Source organism: Caretta caretta, chromosome 1 (assembly GCF_965140235.1).
Source record: "Caretta caretta isolate rCarCar2 chromosome 1, rCarCar1.hap1, whole genome shotgun sequence".
Lineage (NCBI taxonomy): Eukaryota > Metazoa > Chordata > Testudines > Cheloniidae > Caretta > Caretta caretta.
Genome location: NC_134206.1, coordinates 140,718,271 through 140,737,409, shown reverse-complemented (window position 1 = coordinate 140,737,409; position 19,139 = coordinate 140,718,271). Strand labels below are relative to the sequence as shown.

The 19,139-nt window shown below is 42.4% G+C and overlaps 1 protein-coding gene across 4 annotated transcripts in view; it reads left to right on the top strand.

Moving 5' to 3' along the window:
• The window catches only part of MAP3K15 (mitogen-activated protein kinase kinase kinase 15), a 139,480-nt gene that overhangs the window by 35,679 nt on the left and 84,662 nt on the right, over positions 1-19,139 (top strand). For 2 of the 4 annotated variants that reach the window (XM_075131772.1, XM_048862500.2), the window contains exon 3: positions 1,366-1,389. In XM_075131772.1, the coding sequence (XP_074987873.1) occupies positions 1,366-1,389 (24 nt within the window). Of the gene's footprint in view, positions 1-1,365; positions 1,390-6,840; positions 6,880-10,196; positions 10,275-19,139 lie in introns of all 4 variants that reach the window. The other 2 variants (XM_075131757.1, XM_048862490.2) reach the window with 2 other exon arrangements.

Below are 19,139 nucleotides of genomic sequence, written 5' to 3'. Positions count from 1 at the left end.
TGACAAAGTGGGGATATTATAGAGGTCTATAAAAGCATGAGTAGTGTGGAGAAAATAAATAAGGAAGTGTTATTTACCCCTTCACATACACAGGAACCAGGGGGTCACCTAATTAAATTAATAGGCAGCAGGTTTAAAACAAAGAAAAGGAAGTACTGCTTCAAACAACACAGTCAACCTGTGGAACTCCTTGCTAGGGAATGTTGTGAAGGATAAAAATATAACTGGGTTCAAAAAAGACATAGGCCAGGTCTACACTATATACTTACTTCAGTATAACTACATCACTCACAGGTGTGAAAAATCCACATCCCTGGGCAATGTAGTTATACCGACTTTAATCCCTGATGTAGACAGAGCCAACATAGTGACTGCCTCTTGTGGAGATGGAGTTATTAAGCCAGTGTGAAAGCTCTCTCCCATTGGCTTAGGGTATCTTCAGCAGAAGCACTGCAGTGGTGCAGCTGCACTGATGCAAGTTTGTCGTGTAGACCTGCCCTCAGATAAATTTGTGGAGGATAGGTCTATCAATGGCTGTTAGCCGAGATGATCAGAGATGCAACCCCATGCTCTGGGGGTCTGAAGTCTCTAACTGCCAGAAGCTGAGACTGGATGACAGGGGATGGATCTCTTGATAATTGCCCTGTTCTCCTCATTCCCTCTGAAGCATTTGGCATTGGCCACTGTCAGAAGACAGGATCCTTGCCTTAGATGGACCATTGGACTGACCCACTGTAGCTGTTCTTCTGGTGACCAGAATTGTATACAATACTCCAGAAGATGTCTTATAATGCCTTGTATGATGGCATCAGTACTTCCATGCCTTGGTCTTCTCCTGTCTTGATTACTATAACCTCCTCTTCACCTGGTCTGCTTTTCACTTCTTCCCACTCCACTACTGTGCAAAAAGCCATTGCTACATTCTACTTATTGTCGTGACATTCTAACCATGTTGAGCACCTAACATTAGGTTCTTCATTATCTTTTTGTCTCTTCTCAAATGAAATTCTGTCTCATTGTCCTCTTCTTGCCCTCCCAACTCAGACTCAAAACCTTTCCCAGTCCTCCTTTCATCTTTTTTTCTACACTCTCAAGCCATCTCTTCCACTTGTCCATCAAGCATGCTTTTTCTTTCCTTTTGGTCCCTCCTTGAAAATGACTTCCTCTAGAAAGCCTTCCTTGATTCTCCTCATGGCTGCTTCCCTCATCTGAACTGTTATGCTATTTCTTACTGAGGCAGGAAATATGACTTACTCAGTCTGTAAATCAATATGTACATTGATAGGGCTATGCAAAGTATTTTTATTGAAAATAACAATCCGGGCAAATGTTCTTAAACTTTTCCTTGATCTCTTTGTTTTCCAGGACATGGTATCTCAGAAAAACACAGTAAGTACTCTGGAACCTGACAGTAAGTATTAAATCCTGATTTTTTTAACATAATGTGAGGATGCCGCAAATGATTTAATTTGAAGTGACGAACATGAAAAATGCCACTCAGTATTGCATAAGTGGGTCTGCCAAGTCATGCAGTAGTTGCTATAATGTAATCAAGAAGGCCACTTTGTTTAGGTGCAGCGTAAATTACTGTAAATCATGCTGACTTCCTCTCCAAAGTATGTTGTTGGTGACAGTTTCAGAAAGTAGATTGTCTTTGTGACTGCCGGGAAGATGTACAAAATAGACTTTGACTACATGACCCTGGAGGTCTGGTGAAAAAGCTTCAGAGAGGTTTTAACGATGATTATAAACTGTGGATGGACAAACAAGACAGCACATTTAAAGTTTTTTTTTTATTTGTTTGTTTGTTTTTTGCTGGGGTGCATTTCGAATTCCAGGAAACATATAGAGAGAGATTCATGGTTCTTACAAAAGACTTGTGGATGCAAAAGCTTGGTTCTCAAAACAAAGTTATTAGTATTACATATTCTTCATTCCAACTAAAACTAAACAGACCAGAAAACCCAGTCCAATATAAAACATATTTTTGGATGTTTTAGTTCTATTGCATTATATATATGTAGACTAATATTAAAGGATGATTTAGCTCAGGGGTCGGCAACCTATGGCACGTGTGCCGATTTTTAATGGCACTCTGCTGCCTGCCGGGGTCCCAGCCGCTGGCCCCGCTCAGCCCGCTGTTGAACCCAGGCTGGCAGTGGGCTGAGCAGGGCTGGCGGCTGGGACCCCGGCAGGCAGCAGCGTGCCATTAAAAATCCTGCCCGCCCCAGCCTGCTCTTCTCCGTCCCTGGCGGGGGCAGGGTGAAGTAGCTTGGTCCTGCTGGCTGCTGCTGCAGGGCAGGCAAGCTTCCCCCTCCCCCGCCTCTTCCCTCAGGGTGCTGGGTTCCTGCCCCTCCTCCTTTCCCTCCCTGCCGCCAATCAGCTGATGGCCCTTGCACGGGAGGGGGAGAAGCGGAGCCACAGCGCGCTCGCTGCTCCAGGGAGGAGGCGGAGAAGAGGTGGGGAAGGGGGGTGGAATCAGGGCATATCCCCTCCACCCCCCTGCCGTGAGCCACTCTGGGCAGGGGGCTGGGAGCACCCCCCCCAACCCTAGCCCACACCCCCAGCCCTCTGCCCTCACCCCTGCATCCCCCACAACCCCAGCCCTGACTCCAGCACCCCCCACACATACTCAGTCCTCCCCTGCCCTGACTCCTACACCCCTTCACATGCCCCCAGCCCCCCCACATACCCAGCCCCCCTATGCCCTGACTCTTGCACCCCCCACATTCCCACCTGCACCCTCGCACCAAATGGGAGCTGCCCAGGTAAGCACTCCACACCCAGACCTCCTGCCCCAGCCCTGAGCCCCCTCCCTCATTCTAGCTCCTGGCCAGACCCTACACCCCAACCCCCAGCCTGCTCCTTCACCCCCAGCCCTGTGCTCAGTGCAATCCCACCCTCAGCTCAGTGCAGAGAGAGAGGAAGAGAATGGGCTAGAACCAGGGAGAAGGTAGGTACCCACTCTGTGTGGGCAGGGCTGGGATCCCAGACTGGCAGCGGGCTGAGCAGGGCCGGCAGCCGGGACCCTGCCTGGCAGGAGCTGGCAGATGGAACTCCAGACCAGCAGTGGGCTGAGCCACTCAGCCCACTGCCAGTCTGGGGTCCTGGCTGCCAGCCCCTTGCCAGCTGGGGTCCCGGCCGCAGGTCCCACTCAGCCCGCTGCCGGCCTAGGTGAACGGAACCCCAGGCTGGCAGCAGGCTGAGCGGGCCAGCGGCGTAAGATCAGCATTTTAATTTAATTTTAAGTGAAGCTTCTTAAACATTTTGAAAACCTTGTTTACATATGACAATAGTTTGGTTATATAGTATATAGACCTATAGCGAGACACCTTCTAAAAAACGTTAAAATGTATTACCGGCACGCAAAACCTTAAATTAAAGTGAATAAATGAAGACTCAGCACGCCACTTCTGAAAGGTTGCCGACCCCTGATTTAGCTCCTTCAGCAGTTCCATAGCTGCTTATATTTCAGATCATATAAAAGTGGCCATTCCCAATTTAATACCGTACTTTCTAAAGATGAGAACTGATTGTTAATTTGTACAGAGCTGAAACCTTGCTTTATCGCTTTTTGTTTCCATTTGCGCACACACCCAAAGCTTCTATTCTATTTTGTATCTACAGAGCAAGAATAAAGACATGAACATGTTATTTTGTTCTTTGAAAACCAGCGGTTTTAAAACTTTAATTGGAGTTACAGGTTAAATGTGGTAACTTTAACACACTGTGTAGATAAAAAAGCTACTGTGTAGACCAATACACCTAGGGCTGGATTAGACTAAGTAAACATGAGTAAGGGGTGTAAGGCCCTCAACCCATTTGCTTGGCCTGCCTGGTAAGGCTCATTTTAGCTCCAGATGTGGTATGGAGTATGCCCACTACTATCTCTGAAAAAGCTCCATGCAAACTAAGGGTAGGGGGTATGGGTGGTGGAACCTTGCTTCTGAACCCCACCTACCCTGTAGCTGGCCTAAGTAGCTAGCTAGGCACTAGGAGGAGAAATAAACTGACCTTCTCCAGAGCCACACTCACTGCATCCCCACCCAGAGCAAGGGAGGAGAAGAGGAATCATTGTGATAGTCAGGTTTCAGAGTAACAGCCATGTTAGTCTGTCTTTGCAAAAAGAAAAGGAGTACTTGTGGCACCTTAGAGACTAATCAATTTATTTGAGCATGAGCTTTCGTGATAGTCACAGTTTCTTCTAGGGGTTGCTCTTGGGACAGAGCAGTTATGTGCTGCCCCTTCATTCAGGACTGATCACAAAAGCACCATCCGGCCGATAGTAACTCCTGACACTTTTTACTGAAGAGTACTAAGCAAGTATTCTTGACTTTTTTTTTTTGTGGGGGGGGGGAGGGGAGAGAAAGAATATGGCTTGCTTGAAATTTGATAGTAGATTATGTTTAAATTTATTTCCTTAAAACTGATCAGAGAGAACAAATTATCTGAGATTACTGTGGCAATGTTGTTAATTTAACAAACTAATTACACTAGTAGATCAAAGTTTTATACCTAAGCTGAAATTACTGTCTTTCTGCATAAACAAGAGTCTATTGTTTTCCCCTCCAGAAGTAACTTCATGCTGTAGACAAGTCTGTGTTTTGTCACTGTTCCAATATTCTACCAATGCTTCATTTGAAGCTTTTGGATAAGGAGGGTCACGTCACTCCTTAGATAATTACAGTGTCAGTGTAAATGTAAATCAAATGAAGTGAACTGTTAATTAGCCCTTTAGGTTTAAATGGCAAATATTTACATTAGAATTAATGCTGCTGCTGTGGTGTTTGTTTTTTGTTTGTTTTCTGGTTTACACACAAATTGGCTGTGCTTTCTATCAGGCAGTAGAGATCAGTAGGGGAAAGACTACTTCCCATCCCTGCCCTGAGCCCTGGAGAATCCACAGAGCTGCAACTGCAGTCTTAAGGCAGTAGTGATGCCTTATGCTTTGTTGGGGGAAGAGGGCAACTGAAACTGTCCCTAGCTACATCATCCCTTTTTCCTGGCAGTGCAAAAGCAGTCCCTTGTGTGGTGTATGCGAGGTGCAGAATCCTTGCCCTTAAGGACATAATATTTTAGTGTTATCCTTTATTCTGGAAATCTCAAATCCCATAAAAAGGGCAAAGAAAATCAGTGTAGAACAGTAGTTGAAACTGATAAAGATGTAGATGTTTCCTTTACAGTGGTTGTTTCTTCATTCTAAATAAGTAAGTAAACCTAGAAAAATGATTAATGTTTTCCCTTTAAGGAAAATGTAAATCATTATACTAATTATGCTTCAGGGAAAGAGGGAGTGGAGAGAAAGTTGAATATAAACAGAGAATGCTACATTGCAAACAGTTCAGCAGTTCATTTGGGACTTGGCCTGCGTCCATAGTTGAAATGTGAAAACCACAGAGCAGCTCTGTAATGCTGAGTGATCAGATTGCAACATAGATTTAATAACTTATTTGAAAAGTATAAGGGTGGGAAAACTCGGGATGTAGCTTCCATCATCAGTAATGAAATATTTTGAGATAAGATTGGGATAAGAGTCTGTTCTATTTGACTTCCCCCAAAGCAAGCAATTAAAATTCTGTGTTGCTAATTTACTGCCCCACTGAGATGTTTAAAGCATGCAGTCTGCAACTGGGAGCTCAGTTCCCTAGACAGATTTGCCCTAGCATGTAACTAAAGGTCAAAATTCTCCATGTCCCTTCCATTAGGTGGTTCTTTTTGTGAGGAACTGATCTTAGTCTTAAGGCAGTCAGCTGCTTATTTCACTCAGAGATGGTGTAGGCACAGCTGTACTGTTTCTTTCAAAGTAGTTATCTATAAAATAAACCACAAATATCTAGCCTTGAGGAACAGTCTGCTCTTCATCTCTGTTACCATGAAGCAATGAAGATTTGGGAGCTGGCTTGAGGATATATTCTTGGACTTGTAGAGAGTGTGTATGGGGATAATGTATTTATCCTTAGAAGGCAAGGATAAATGTGTGTTTTATTAGGCTTCCTAACTTCTTTTCTCTGAATCACAACTGGTTGATTGTAGGAGTGCAACTTCAGAAAAACATGAGGACCAGAACTGGTCAAAAACTTGACTTTTCACAATTTTTTTTGTAGCAAATTTGTTATTTTTTTGGATGAAGAATCAAAAGTCAGAAAATTTCTACTAGATTTAATGAAAACTAAGGCACAGAATCTAGAAAACACAAGACATAGGAAGAAGTGGGATTAAGCCTTTTTTAAAAGGTTGCTAGAATCAAAGGGCTGATGGACAGTGCTTTCCAGAATAGTTTTGGCCCTGACTGCCCATCCTTCATGATATATAAATAGAATGTCGGAGTGGCTAAGCACTGGTACAGATTGCCTAGGAAGGTTGTGGAATCTCCATCACTAGAGGTTTTTAAAACAGGTTAGACAACCCCCTGTCATGAATGGTCTAGTTATTACTTAGTCCTTCCTTGAGTTTCGGGGCCTGCACTACATGACCTATTGAGGTCCCTTTCAGTTGTACACATCTAAGATTTCATGAAAGTGGGATGCATATGGTTTATTTGAATGTGGGCAGTGAAGGGTGGTGAGTTAGGTACAGCACACCCTGGAAAGTAATCACAATATCATAGAAATGTCAGGCTGGAAGGGACCTTGAGAGGTCAACAAGTCGAGCTTCCTCTGCTGAAGCTGAACCAAATAGTCCTAGACCATCCCTGACAGGTGTTTGTCCAACCTGTTATTAAAAATCTCCAGTGATTTCCACAATCTCCACAATCACCTTTGGAAGCCTATGCCAGAGTTTAACTCGCCTTATAATTAGTAAACTTTTCTTAATATCTAATCTAAATCTTTCTTCCTGCAGATTAAGCCCATTATTTCTTGTTCTCCATGTCCACTAAAGGTAGACCAATTTATCATTGTCCTCTTTATAACAGCCCTTAATATATTTGTTATTGGGTCCCTGCTCAGTCTTCTCTTCTCAAATCTAAACATGCCCAGATTTTTTAACCTTTCCTCATAGGTCAGATTTTCTAAATCTTCTCTAATTTTTTTACTTTCTTCTGGACTCTCTCTCCAAATTGTCCACATCTTTCCTAAAATGTGGTGCCCAGAATTGAACACAATTCTCCAACTCGGGCCTCGCCAGTGTTAAGTAGAGGGGGACAATCACCTCCAGTTGGGGTGAAAGTAACTTAAGGGACTTACCAGTACACAGGGCGGCCGGGGTCCTGAGCAAGGTGGGGGGCGGGGCCTTGGGTGGAAGGGGCAGGGCTGGGGCCAGACTCCCCCAGCCAGCCCTTCAGTGCTGGCTGGCCCATGCTGCAGCGGTGATTTAAAGGGTCAGGGGCTCCCAGCCACCACTAGCACTACCCCAGGGCTCTGGCGGTGATTTAAAGGGCCAGGAGCTCCGGCCACTGCCAGGAACCCTGGGCCCTTTTAAATTGCTGGGCCCTGGGAAAGCTGCCCCTTTTGCCTCCCCCGTGGCCCTGCCGGTACGGTCGGTTGTGTACCGGCTCTTACTGGTAAGCCATACCAGCTTACTTTCACCTCTGCCTCGAGTGTCTTACATACAACACTCTTGTTGATACATCCCAGAATGATATTAGCTTTTTTGCAACTGTATCACATTGTTAACTCACATTCAATTTGTTATCCAATGTAAACCACAGATGCTTTTCAATAGTACTACTGCTTAGCCAGTTATTTCCCATTTTGTAGTTGTGTATTTGATTTTTCCTTCCTAAGCTGTAGTACTGTGCATTTGTCTTTATTGAATTTCATTTTTGTTGATTTCAGACCAATTCTCTAATTTTTCAAGGTCATTTTGAATTCTAATCCTTTCCTCTATAGTGCTTGCAACCCCTCCCAGCTTGGTGTCATCCTCACATTTTATAAGCATACTCTCTATTCCGTTATCCAAGTCATTAATGAAAATATTGAATAGTACCAGACCCAGGACTGACTCCTGAAGGACCCTACTGGTCTGACACTGAACCATTGATAACTACTCTGAGAGTACAATCTTTCTAACAGATGTGCAGTCACTTCATCGTAATTTCATCTAGACTGCATTTTCCTAGTTCTCTTATGAAAATGTCATTTGGGACTGTGTCAGAAGCCTTACTAAAATCAAGATATATCATGTCTACAGCTTCCCTCCATCCAGTAGGCTAGTTAACAAATCCATACTGGCTATTCCTTATAGTCGTAAGTAGAACAGAGGTGGGCAAACTACGGGCCACATCCAGCCTGCGAGACCATCCTGCCCGGCCCCTGAGCTCCTGGCCAGGGAGGCTGTCCCCCAGCTGCCCCCCTCCCCGCAGCCTCAGCGCGACGCGACGCCAGCGCTTTGGCCTGCCGCTCCTGCTGGGCAGCTCAGCCCAGGTGGCAGGGCTTTGCTGCTCAGAGCAGCATGGTAAGGGGGGAGTTGGATAAGGGGCAAGGGATCCTGGGAGGCAGTCAGGGGATAGGGGAGTTTGGATAGGCATGGGAGTCCCAGGGGGGCCTGTCTGGGGGTGGGAGTGTGGATAGGGGTCGGGGCAGTCAGGGGACAGGGAGAAGAGGTGGTCAGGGGCCGGGGTCCTGAAAGGGGGTGGTCAGGGGACAAGGAGTGTTGGATGGGTTGGGCGTTCTGAGAGGGAAAGGAAGTAGGAGGGGGAGGATAGGGGGTGAGGGCCGGGCTCTTTGGGGAGGCACAACCTTCCCTACCCGGCCCTCCATACAGTTTTGAAATGCCGATGTGGCCCTCGGGCCACAAAGTTTGCCCACCCCTGCTCTAGAAGCTTACAAGTTGATAATAACTAGGACAAAAATAGAATATGTAGATAATAGAAGGGAAATAGTTAAACTGATTTTCCCTTAAATTGTTTGTTAATTCTAAATCATTAGAAAACCATCTGTTATACACTTGTTTTGGTGAAGGTATTTAAAGGAAATTAACACAGAGATTTTAAAAGAAATCTATAAATCAATCTGGTTACATTACTAAATATCTATGGGCCTGATCCAAAGTCCAGTGAAGTCAGTGTGAGACTTTCCCTTGACTTAGATGGGCTTTGAACCAAGCACTGTGGTAGCTTTTTATTACACACAGTGAGTGAAATCCTGCTTCCATTGAAGTCAATAGCAAAACTTCCACTGCATTCAATAGGACAGGATTTCACATAGCATCATTGCCACAAGGAATTGTTATGTTACCATCTAAGTAGGAAACTTATGTAAAGTTTCAATAGTCAATTAGATTGTAAATAGTACTTGCAATTAATGAATCTGCAGGAAAGCTGGTTCTGACACCTATACTCTCATTGTGTAGTGCTTTACACAGTTATAAGTCCCTGTCAAACTGAACTGGAGAGATTACAGCATTCAGTGCATTCTATATTAATGCAGTAAGGATGAGTAAGGATCCTGATGAGCAAGTATTTAAAATTAATAATTTTGCATACTCTTTTCATACTGTAACCACATTATATAAAAGTTTGTATGATGTAGTAAGTTTAAAGATCAAAATGTTAAGTATATTTCTAGAGAAGCATCTGAAGTAGAAAACATATTTCAAAGACTTCCCGGAAGGAGACACAAATGAAAACTGTTTTATTTAGGATTAGAGACTCTTTAAACACAGATATACAAAGTTTAAAACAAACAAAACACCCTTGTTAGTGCGCTTCTTTGAGGAAAGTAATATAAACAAACAAGTAACCTAATAAAGTATAATTAGAAGTGTTTTTATGCATTAAACATGTTTATAACATACCTCTGATTTTAATACTCGGTATATATTAAATGTGAAAAATATGTTAATACAAGTTAAGGAAATATGTTTAAAAGCAAAGAGTTCTAGAAATGCAAAAGGTAAAGTTTTAATAGACACACACTGGTTTACCTCCATTATATATATGTTGTATGTAGTTAATTACAGTATTCATGTAATAATCTAACTAGTGATTGTATATAAAACTTCACTGAATGCATGTCAGCTATAAAGCAAGAACATATGCTGACAAACTTGTATTGTAGTTATACTGTGATTTCTGCAAACTTCCTTGATCTTAAAGATTATATATAAACTTGCTGTATGCGTGTTTTCATCTTCTGTTGTATCTCTTTCTAATAATTTCTCTCTCCATGTGTCCTATGTTTGTCTGCCTTTTTTTATTATTTGTATACTTCCACGTTCTTTATTTTTCCATGCTGTTCCATTTCAATTTGGAGCAGGCTGCAGTTGCCAACCACAAAGCTTTTCTTCAGGTCCACGTGCCTCCTGAGTACCACAGTGGTTATGTGATAGGCAAAGTATGTATTATTTTCTATTCTGCTTTCTGGCTGAATTAAAGTAATTTTAGAATTATTTTATTACTGTGCCTTTACAATTGTATTTATTTAAGAATATTTTAAAAATAATACTGGGCTGGATCTTATTTTTCAGGCAATTGTTATCTTGGAATAGATGTTGTTTGGAAATTATATCCTGTAGCATAAGGATTCTTTTTTAATAGAACACAAACCCTGCATTTTCAAAAAATATATTTACATTCAGACTTTTAAAATGAATTACTACATATAAAGTACTCTAATTTTGCTGGGAAATCAGTCCCACACAACAATTTTCTGTAGTTTCCAGCCCGTCATATTTTTCTGCGTTGTTGAAAATTTTCTTGATCCTTAAGACAACTGATTAATTGAACTCGCTGAGTGTGTTCAGACAGGCAATGTGTTTAGAAGCATCCAAATTCTTCTAATCAATTGGGTTTGTTCTTTGTTGTCCAGTTTTATAGATTAAACCATATTATGAGAGTCTTTTACATGTTATCTTAAATACTCTTAGGACTTATCTATACAGGGATCTCAACTCGCATAGCTCTAGTGGCATAATTCTACCACTATAACTATGCCAGTATAACACCCCATGTGGGATACTCTGATTTCAAAATAAAAGTAATTTAAGGTGTTTGGGGGGAAGGTGGGGGTGGTATAATTACTCTGTGTGGAGGGACTGAGCAATTATTTTAAAGTTGATGGTATATGTACAAGTTTGCTACTCACTGATGTTATCCTCACCTAGCTCCAAGGACCCATTATTGCAGTTAGCACAGTACAGACACCTAGTAGAAAGCATTCGCTTTCCCTAAGAGTTTACAATGCTAGCTTAAGACAAGTCATGATAGGTTGGTGAAACATACAAATGGGAGGAGGGAGAATGGGATAACCATAATATAAGCATATTTTTTCATAGACTAGCTGTGTGCACAATTTGTAGAATTTTTTTTAATAATGGTGATATATAAGCAGATCAGTAGCCGTAGTCTTAAATTGCAGCCTGCCTAACCACTATCAGCCAATAGTATGCTCTAGGCATCACAGTAGAAGTAGGGAAATCAGAGGTCCTATGCACACCAGCGCACATCTCCTCAACTCCAGGAACACCAAAGGGTTCCCTCCCTCCCTGGAGGAACAGAATTGAGAGGAGAGACCCCTCCAGTACTTACTGTAACAGCCAGGGTGTATCTGAGTGGGAGGATGGGTCAGGACTGCTGCACTCCTCTCCTCCTGCCACATTGAGTCCTCTCCCTGAGATCATGAGGTCTTGGAGATAACAGCCAAGTTAGGTGTTAAAACCTCTCTGAGCTATTGGTCCAGGCTTACTGCAGACTTATGGGATCATCAGTGCGTTAGTTATACTCAGGTCTTGTTTTCAAGCTTCCCTCACCCCCACCGCCCCTGCTAGAAGGGCTAGAAACTTCTTAGTTTATTTTTCAACAAAAGCTGAGATTCTGATGTAAGTACATGACTTCAGGAGCTGATGCCCTGAAGCATGGGCCTAATGTTCCTATGCTTTGCCCAGTGCTGAATAGAAGTGAGTACGAAGGAGGTAAAGTCATGGTCTTGCACGTGTTTTATGGAGCAGTGATTTACACCTAAGTAGGGTCCTACCAAATTTACGCCATGAAAAACGCGTCACAGACAATGACATTTGGTCTCCCCCAGTGAAATCTGGTCTTGTGTGTGTTTTTACCATATGCTATACAGATTTCATAGGGGAAACCAGTTTCTCTCAAATTGGGGGTCCTGACCCAAAAAGGAGTTGCAGGGGGTTCAAGGTGTTGCCACCTTTACTTCTGTGCTGCCTTCAGAGCTGGGCAGCCGGAGAGTGGCAGCTGTTGGCCGGGTGCCCAGCTCTGAAGGCAGTGTCCTGCCAGCAGCAGTGAAGAAGTAAGGGTGACAATACCATCCCCTGCCACCCTTACTTCTGTGCTGCTGCCATCAGAGCTGGGCGGCCGGAGCGTGGCGGCTGCTGACTGAGGGCCCAGCTCTGCAAGCAGCAGCACAGAAGTAAGGGTGGCAATAACCTACCAAAAAGAACAGGAGTCCTTGTGGCGCCTTAGAGACTAACAAATTTATTAGAGCCTAAGCTTTCGTGAGCTACAGCTCACTTCATTGGATGCATAGAATGGAACATATAGTAAGATATATACACACACACACACACACAGATAAGTTGGAAGTTACCATACAAACTGTAAGAGGCTAATTAATTAAGATGAGCTATTATCAGCAGGAGAAAAAAAAAAGCTTTTGTAGTGATAATCAAGATGGCCCATTTAGATAGTTGACAAGAAGGAGTGAGGTTACTTAACATGGGGAAATAGATTCAATATGTGTAATGACCCAGCCACTTCCAGTCTCTATTCAAACCCAAGTTAATGGTATCTAGTTTGCTGGAGAGGTTTTAGGTAGGGGCTGAAGGTGACAGCTAGTGGCGTTCTATTATTTTCTTTGTTGGGCTGTCCTGTAGTAGGTGACTTCTGGGTACTCTTCTGGCTCTGTCAATCTGTTTTTTCACTTCAGCAGGTGGGTATTGTAGTTTTAAGAATGCATGATAGAGATCTTGTAGGTGTTTGTCTCTGTCTGAGGGATTGGAGCAAATGCGGTTGTATCTTGGAGCTTGGCTGTAGACAATGGATTGTGTGGTGTGTCCTGGATGGAAGCTGGAGGCATGTCGGTAAGGATAGTGGTCAGTAGGTTTCTGGTATAGGGTGGTGGTTATGTAACCATAGCTTATTAGTACAGTAGTGTCCAGGAAATGGACCGCTTGTGTCACCTTCAGCCCCCAACTAAAACCTCTCTAGCGCATCATCAAAGATCTACAACCTATCCTGAAAAATGATCCCTCCCTCTCACAGATCTTGGGAGACAGACCAGTCCTCGCTTACAGACAGCTCCCCAACTTGAAGCAAATACTCTCTAGTAACAATACAACAAAAACACTAGCCCAGGAACCTATCCTTGCAACAAAGCCCAATGCCAACTCTGTCCACATATTTATTCAAGTGACACCATCATAGGACCTAATCACATTAGCCATGCCGTCAGGGGCTTGTTCACCTGCACATCTACCAATCTGATATATGCCATCATGTGCCAGTAATGCCCCTCTGCCATGTACATTGGTCAAACCGGACAGTCTGTACGCAAAAGAATAAATGGACACAAATCCGACATCAGGAATCATAACATTCAAAAATCGGTAGGAGAACACTTCAACCTCTCTGGCCACTCAGTAAAAGACTTAAGGGTGGCAATTTTGCAACAGAAAAGCTTCAAAAACAGACTCCAACGAGAAACTGCTGAGCTTGAATTCGTATGCAAACTAGATACCATTAACTTGGGTTTGAATAGAGACAGGGAGTGGCTGGGTCATTACACATATTGAATCTATTTCCCCATGTTAAGTAACCTCACTCCTTCTTGTCAACTGTCTAAATGGGCCATCTTGATTATCGCTACAAAAGTTTTTTTTTCTCCTGCTGATAATAGCGCATCTTAATTAATTAGCCTCTTTGTATGGCAACTTCCACCTTCTCTGTGTGTGTGTGTGTATATATATATATCTCTTCTTACTATATGTTCCATTCTATGGATCCGATGAAGCCCACGAAAGCTTATGCTCTAATAAATTTGTTAACCTCTAAGGTGCCACAAGTACACCTATTCTTTTTGCGGATACAGACTAACACGGCTGCTACTCTGAAATCTAATACCCTACCATGCCATCCTCACTTCTGTGCTGCTGCTGGCAGCGGCTCTGCCTTCAGAGCTGGGCTCCTGGCCAGCAGGTGCCGCTTTCCAGCTGCCCACCTCCCTTCCAATAACCTTGCAACTCCCCCACAACTCCTTTTTGGGTCAGGATCCCGACAATTACAACACCATGAAATTTCAGATTTTAATAGCTGAAATCATGAAATTTACTATTTTAAAAATCCTATGACCATGAAATTGACCAAAATGGACCGTGAATTAGTGGAATTTGGACCATGAATTTGGAAATAGAGCCCTACACGAAAGGGATAACATGGAAGAAGGGATGAAGCTGCTTGTTGGAGAAACAGACAAGCAGATGATGGCTGAGACTTTCATCATTGGCAGAGCAAAGAGGAAGGCTGATAAGATAATAGAGAGGGATAGGTAGGATGGAGCTTAACTGTGAAAGACCTTGAAGGCAATCTTGTATTTGTTGCAATGGATAATGAGGGGAGGGACCAAAAAAGGCCTGGAAGATTGTCTTAGGAATAGCATTTTGAACAGACTCTTCAAACTCTGCAAGCTTTTCATCCAAAAAGAAACCGAGAACTGAATCTTTCATTGAGTTTGAAATGACCTGTCACTCTCTTCGATATCAGGCTATACGTTTAATGTTAGCGGTGTTTTAGAGGAAGTCTTTTTACACCAATCTTATTTGCAGTTTATCTGTGGATATCTTAAAAGATGTTTAACTTCCAGTAATAGATATCTTCTTCCCCTTTGACTCCAAAAACTATAAATAAAATGGTTCTTTATTACCATCTCTTTTGATCACTGATTCCTGCAAGGTGCTGTTCTGGTGCATGGCCTAAATTGATGAGGCAGCTAGTTCATGCTGTACTTGGAAAAGAATGAAAGTGTTGCTTGTTAGATGGGGGAAGGCTTTTGAATGATCTTGTTTATTTAGAAATTGCCGTATTTGTTGATGACTGTGGATTGATAGGCCCTTTATATGGGGACTCTTTTTTTGTTTTGTTTTTTACTGGGAGCTGAACATGGAAACCCATGTTTCACTGATGATGGTCAGATATAGCTCTCTCCCACCTGCCTCCCTGCAAAATCTTTTGAAATTGTGACCTTTTCTTCTAGAGATAGAGATTGCAGTGGCAAAGTCTGTCTTTATCTGTAAAGACAATTTTTTAAATTTCAGTAATTTATTTGGTATGGTATGAAAGGTGCTCTATTGAGGGCTACCTTTGAAAACCACTTATAGTTTGTAACTCTGGCAGAATGCAGTAGCATAGATTCATGGAGTCCTGTAATATGCACTGGATGTCTGTTAACCAGTGAACGAGCTTCAAATACTTTTGTTTGATTCTGAAATCCTTATATAATAGAGGACTAGTTCACTGGGGAGGGAAGGGGGCATGTTTTCATCTTGATTCCTTTATGTCAATAGAGATTAGTTGGTTTGGAATTACTGACTGTCCCAAGGCACATATTTGAGAATATGGGAGGGAGAGTCAATGTTGTTGAGGTCATGTAGCTTTGGAAAGGTCTTAATCCTTAACCTAGTGAAGACAAGGCCGGCAACTATGACTTTAACAGTAGTGAGCCGCTACTATTAAACCCAGGTTCCCTGTAGACTTTAACTTGTTTGCTAACTCATGTGGTCATAGGTGCTGGAACTCCTGGCTTTGAAGTGGTTTCCATCATGTACAGGGTTTACAGTTTGGTTCAGTGGCTCTCAGCACCCCCACTATACACATTGTTCCAACACCGCTGCAAGTGATGACTGTGGCTGCCTAGTCTCCATTAGGATTTTAATTCTAGTTATCTAACCTGAGCGAGTTAGTGAATAACACACCTTTTTGTTCTTCAGTGAAGATACGCCCACATTATGCCAAAATATAGCAATGGCATCCTTCCAGGAAAAGATTGTAAAACTTCTTCTTGTTGTTGTTAAGTGTATTTGGGGGTTCATTTAACTGATTCTGATATCTCCTTCTTGAGCTGAATTGTCTTTGTTTAGATTGTTTTTAGTTATATTCTGGAAGGCCACCCACATACCCCAATTGAAATAAGAAATTTTAATTTCTATCATGTTTTTAAAGTGCTATGAAAAAATTGATGTATAAATACTAAGAATTATTTCTTAAATCAGTATATAAGTGCAAAAAATTATTTCCTTATAGTACATTTATACTATTAACTGAATACAAATTCTGTACTGATTCCTTAATAACTTAAAGTTATTAAAATGTATCATTTCTAACTGCAAATACTTATTTTGCTTGTATTTTAGATTAGAAATATTTCAAACTAATTCCGATAGCTAATAACTTTAGATTATCTAGATGTTGCTATACAGTCTTGTGCAGGCATTAATTTTATTTATCTTGCACAAGCAGAACGATAAGTTTAGCAGGCAGATATTGGTCCTGTTTGAATCACTGTGTAACAGCACTTGCATTTGCTGCACATGTGGCAAAAAAGTTAGATTCACAAGACTGTTTCCTTTAGACATTTACAATGTACTCTCACTGATGCCAATAGGAGTTCCAGTTGGTGGAACAATCGTAGAATATGGCTCCAGGATCAGGTTGTGTAGCTCTTACACTAGTGAGCACTTACTTATGAATGGCAGTGAAGTGTTCACCTGCATGAATAAAATCTATATATCATAGGGCTGGAATCATCTAGTTCATGAGCACTTGATTTCTCTTTGTTATTCCTTCTACTTTCTTTATTGAGTGTTTTCTTGAATACCTCTCGTGATAGTATGGGAAACACTAGTTTTGGTAGTTGAAATTCCTGATTGTTCTAACTGCTAAGAAATTTCTTTCGTAATGTCCAATTTTAGGCCACTACCGCTTATTTTGCAATATATTTAAATACAAATTAGATCTCATAAAAATACTTTGCACAATAAAGCTATTATATAATTTTGTCCCTTGCTCTTCCTAAAACATCTTGCTGCTCTTCACTTCCTCTCTACTAAACAACTTCTGCATTTCACTGACTGGTGAAATGATGATTATATGCTCCATAGAGGGCAATTTCCTGCTCATGTTACAAATGCAAGTAATTCTATTAAAATTCGTAGGACCGCTCCTGTGATGAAAGAGAGAACATTGGCCCCATAGAGGAAAAATTCCCATTTACTTCAATGGGCATTTGATCGGTACTATAGCTTATCAAGTGTCATGGGGTCATTTGCAGTAAAGGGGCTATGTAATGTAAGTCATTCATCATTGCTCTTCTGGTAGCAAAAATGAGAGTAATCAGAGTTTAAAACTAAATCTTTCCTGATTGGATGTGTCACCAGTTTAGGTTCCAATCCTGCAACGGACTCCATGCAAGTGGACCCGTGCACTCATGCATCTAGTTACAGGATCAGGATACTGTTTGTCAAGGTGGAATGTTTCCCTTAGGTCGTATAAGCGTATTACCTGAGTTTGAGTCTGGATTTAATATATATTCTATAGAAACAAAATAAAGTCAAACTATTGTAGTTCCTCAAGCTACCACTTTGAATACAATGGCATGTGTGCCCTGGGTGTCACCTGTACTTAATAAAGAAAAGTGTCACTATAACAGAGGTGTCCTGGGTTAATCGCTGCCACCTGCTTACAGCAGGAGCAAGCCTCATCTCTGCCCACCACCCTCCCTCTTGGCAACACAAGTGCTCCAATCCAGGCTCCACAAGCCCACTCTTTCCCAGTGCAGGCTAGCAATGTACACACCCCACTTTACTACACTCGAGTGCACAATTTCTTGTCTTGTGGACACCCACGGTTTACACGGATCTGCTGCCTCCATGGAAGCAGTGCATCTCAGTTCACCGGTTTCTCCTCAGTTCAACACTCTACTTAGGACAAGGTGTCTATACGTGTCTACAGTAAAGCAAATTTAAGCTTGTTTAACAGAGCTTGAGAGAAAGATGCAAAATAAAAGTAAAAGGGTTTGGAAACATAATGTTACAGGTAAAAGAAAAACAAACTGCAATCTATAGCCTATACTTATTAACAAGTTACCTTCCTAGACAGGACAGTATTTCTCATCCAGTGGTCCGTCCTTGCAGCACTTGTCCAGTCCAGAAAGCTGGGTTCCACCTTTCATGAGACACTCCTACTGGCACAGTGCTCCTCCCATAATGAATAACACCTTTGCCCTTTCTTCTTCTTCCCTTAGACAGACTGGACTGTTGTGTCTGAGCCAAGTGGTCCCCTAACCAGAGACTTTTCTTGGGGGTTCTTTTGTTTTGGTAAACGCTCAGGCCTGCATCTGGTCCAGACAGTAAGTCCAGGGCTTGGGCTGGCTCCATGGGTGTCCCTTGGTCTCATTGTTGATTGAGTCAGGTCTGAGACTCCTCCATCTCAAGTGGCAAGTTTCACTTTCAACCATTTTGGAACACCATAGCCTACATGTTTCATAACTCTAAAATGGTTTCCCATACAAACACATTGCAATAATCATGACATTCAGCTAGTTCTTAGCTCTCAGCAGATACCACACATGACCCCCTTCAGTGAAATATTGAGAAGATGGTCAGACACAGGGGTAATATACCTGCCTGGGCATGTCTGTGTCACGCTTACTCGGTAGCTGCAACTGAGTTTGGGTATGTAGCAGAGCACTGCAGGGCTGTGCTGACAAAGTCACTTGGAGACCCTGGGGCTCAGTAATCACTGGTGTTGTTTATTTGCAGGTTGTGCTCCCACCATCATTTCACCATATACAGCTTGGGTTCTATTGTCTTCACCCAGGCAGGAAGAGCTATCACGCTACTTCTACTCCCTTGCTCCTCCTGCCCAGCCTTTTGTGTAGCCCCAGGCTAATTGGGTAGGCAGCTGTCTCCCACTCACCAATTAGCTGCAGGTTTTCTCTAGCCAGCTCCCATTTACTTCCCTTAATGGGAGCTGGCATGACAGAGCGTGAGTCAGCAGTTCTTCCCTTTGGGAGACTGTGACCAGTGACCAGGCAGCTTCTTAAATGAAAGTATTGTTTAATTTTAACGGTAGGAACAAAGCATTTAGAGGCCAAGATTTTAAAACAAAAAACAGTCTATACACATGTCTATCTTTCTAACCCCAGATGGTAGCCTAGGTAGGCCTAACTTTTCAGACCCCCCAATGG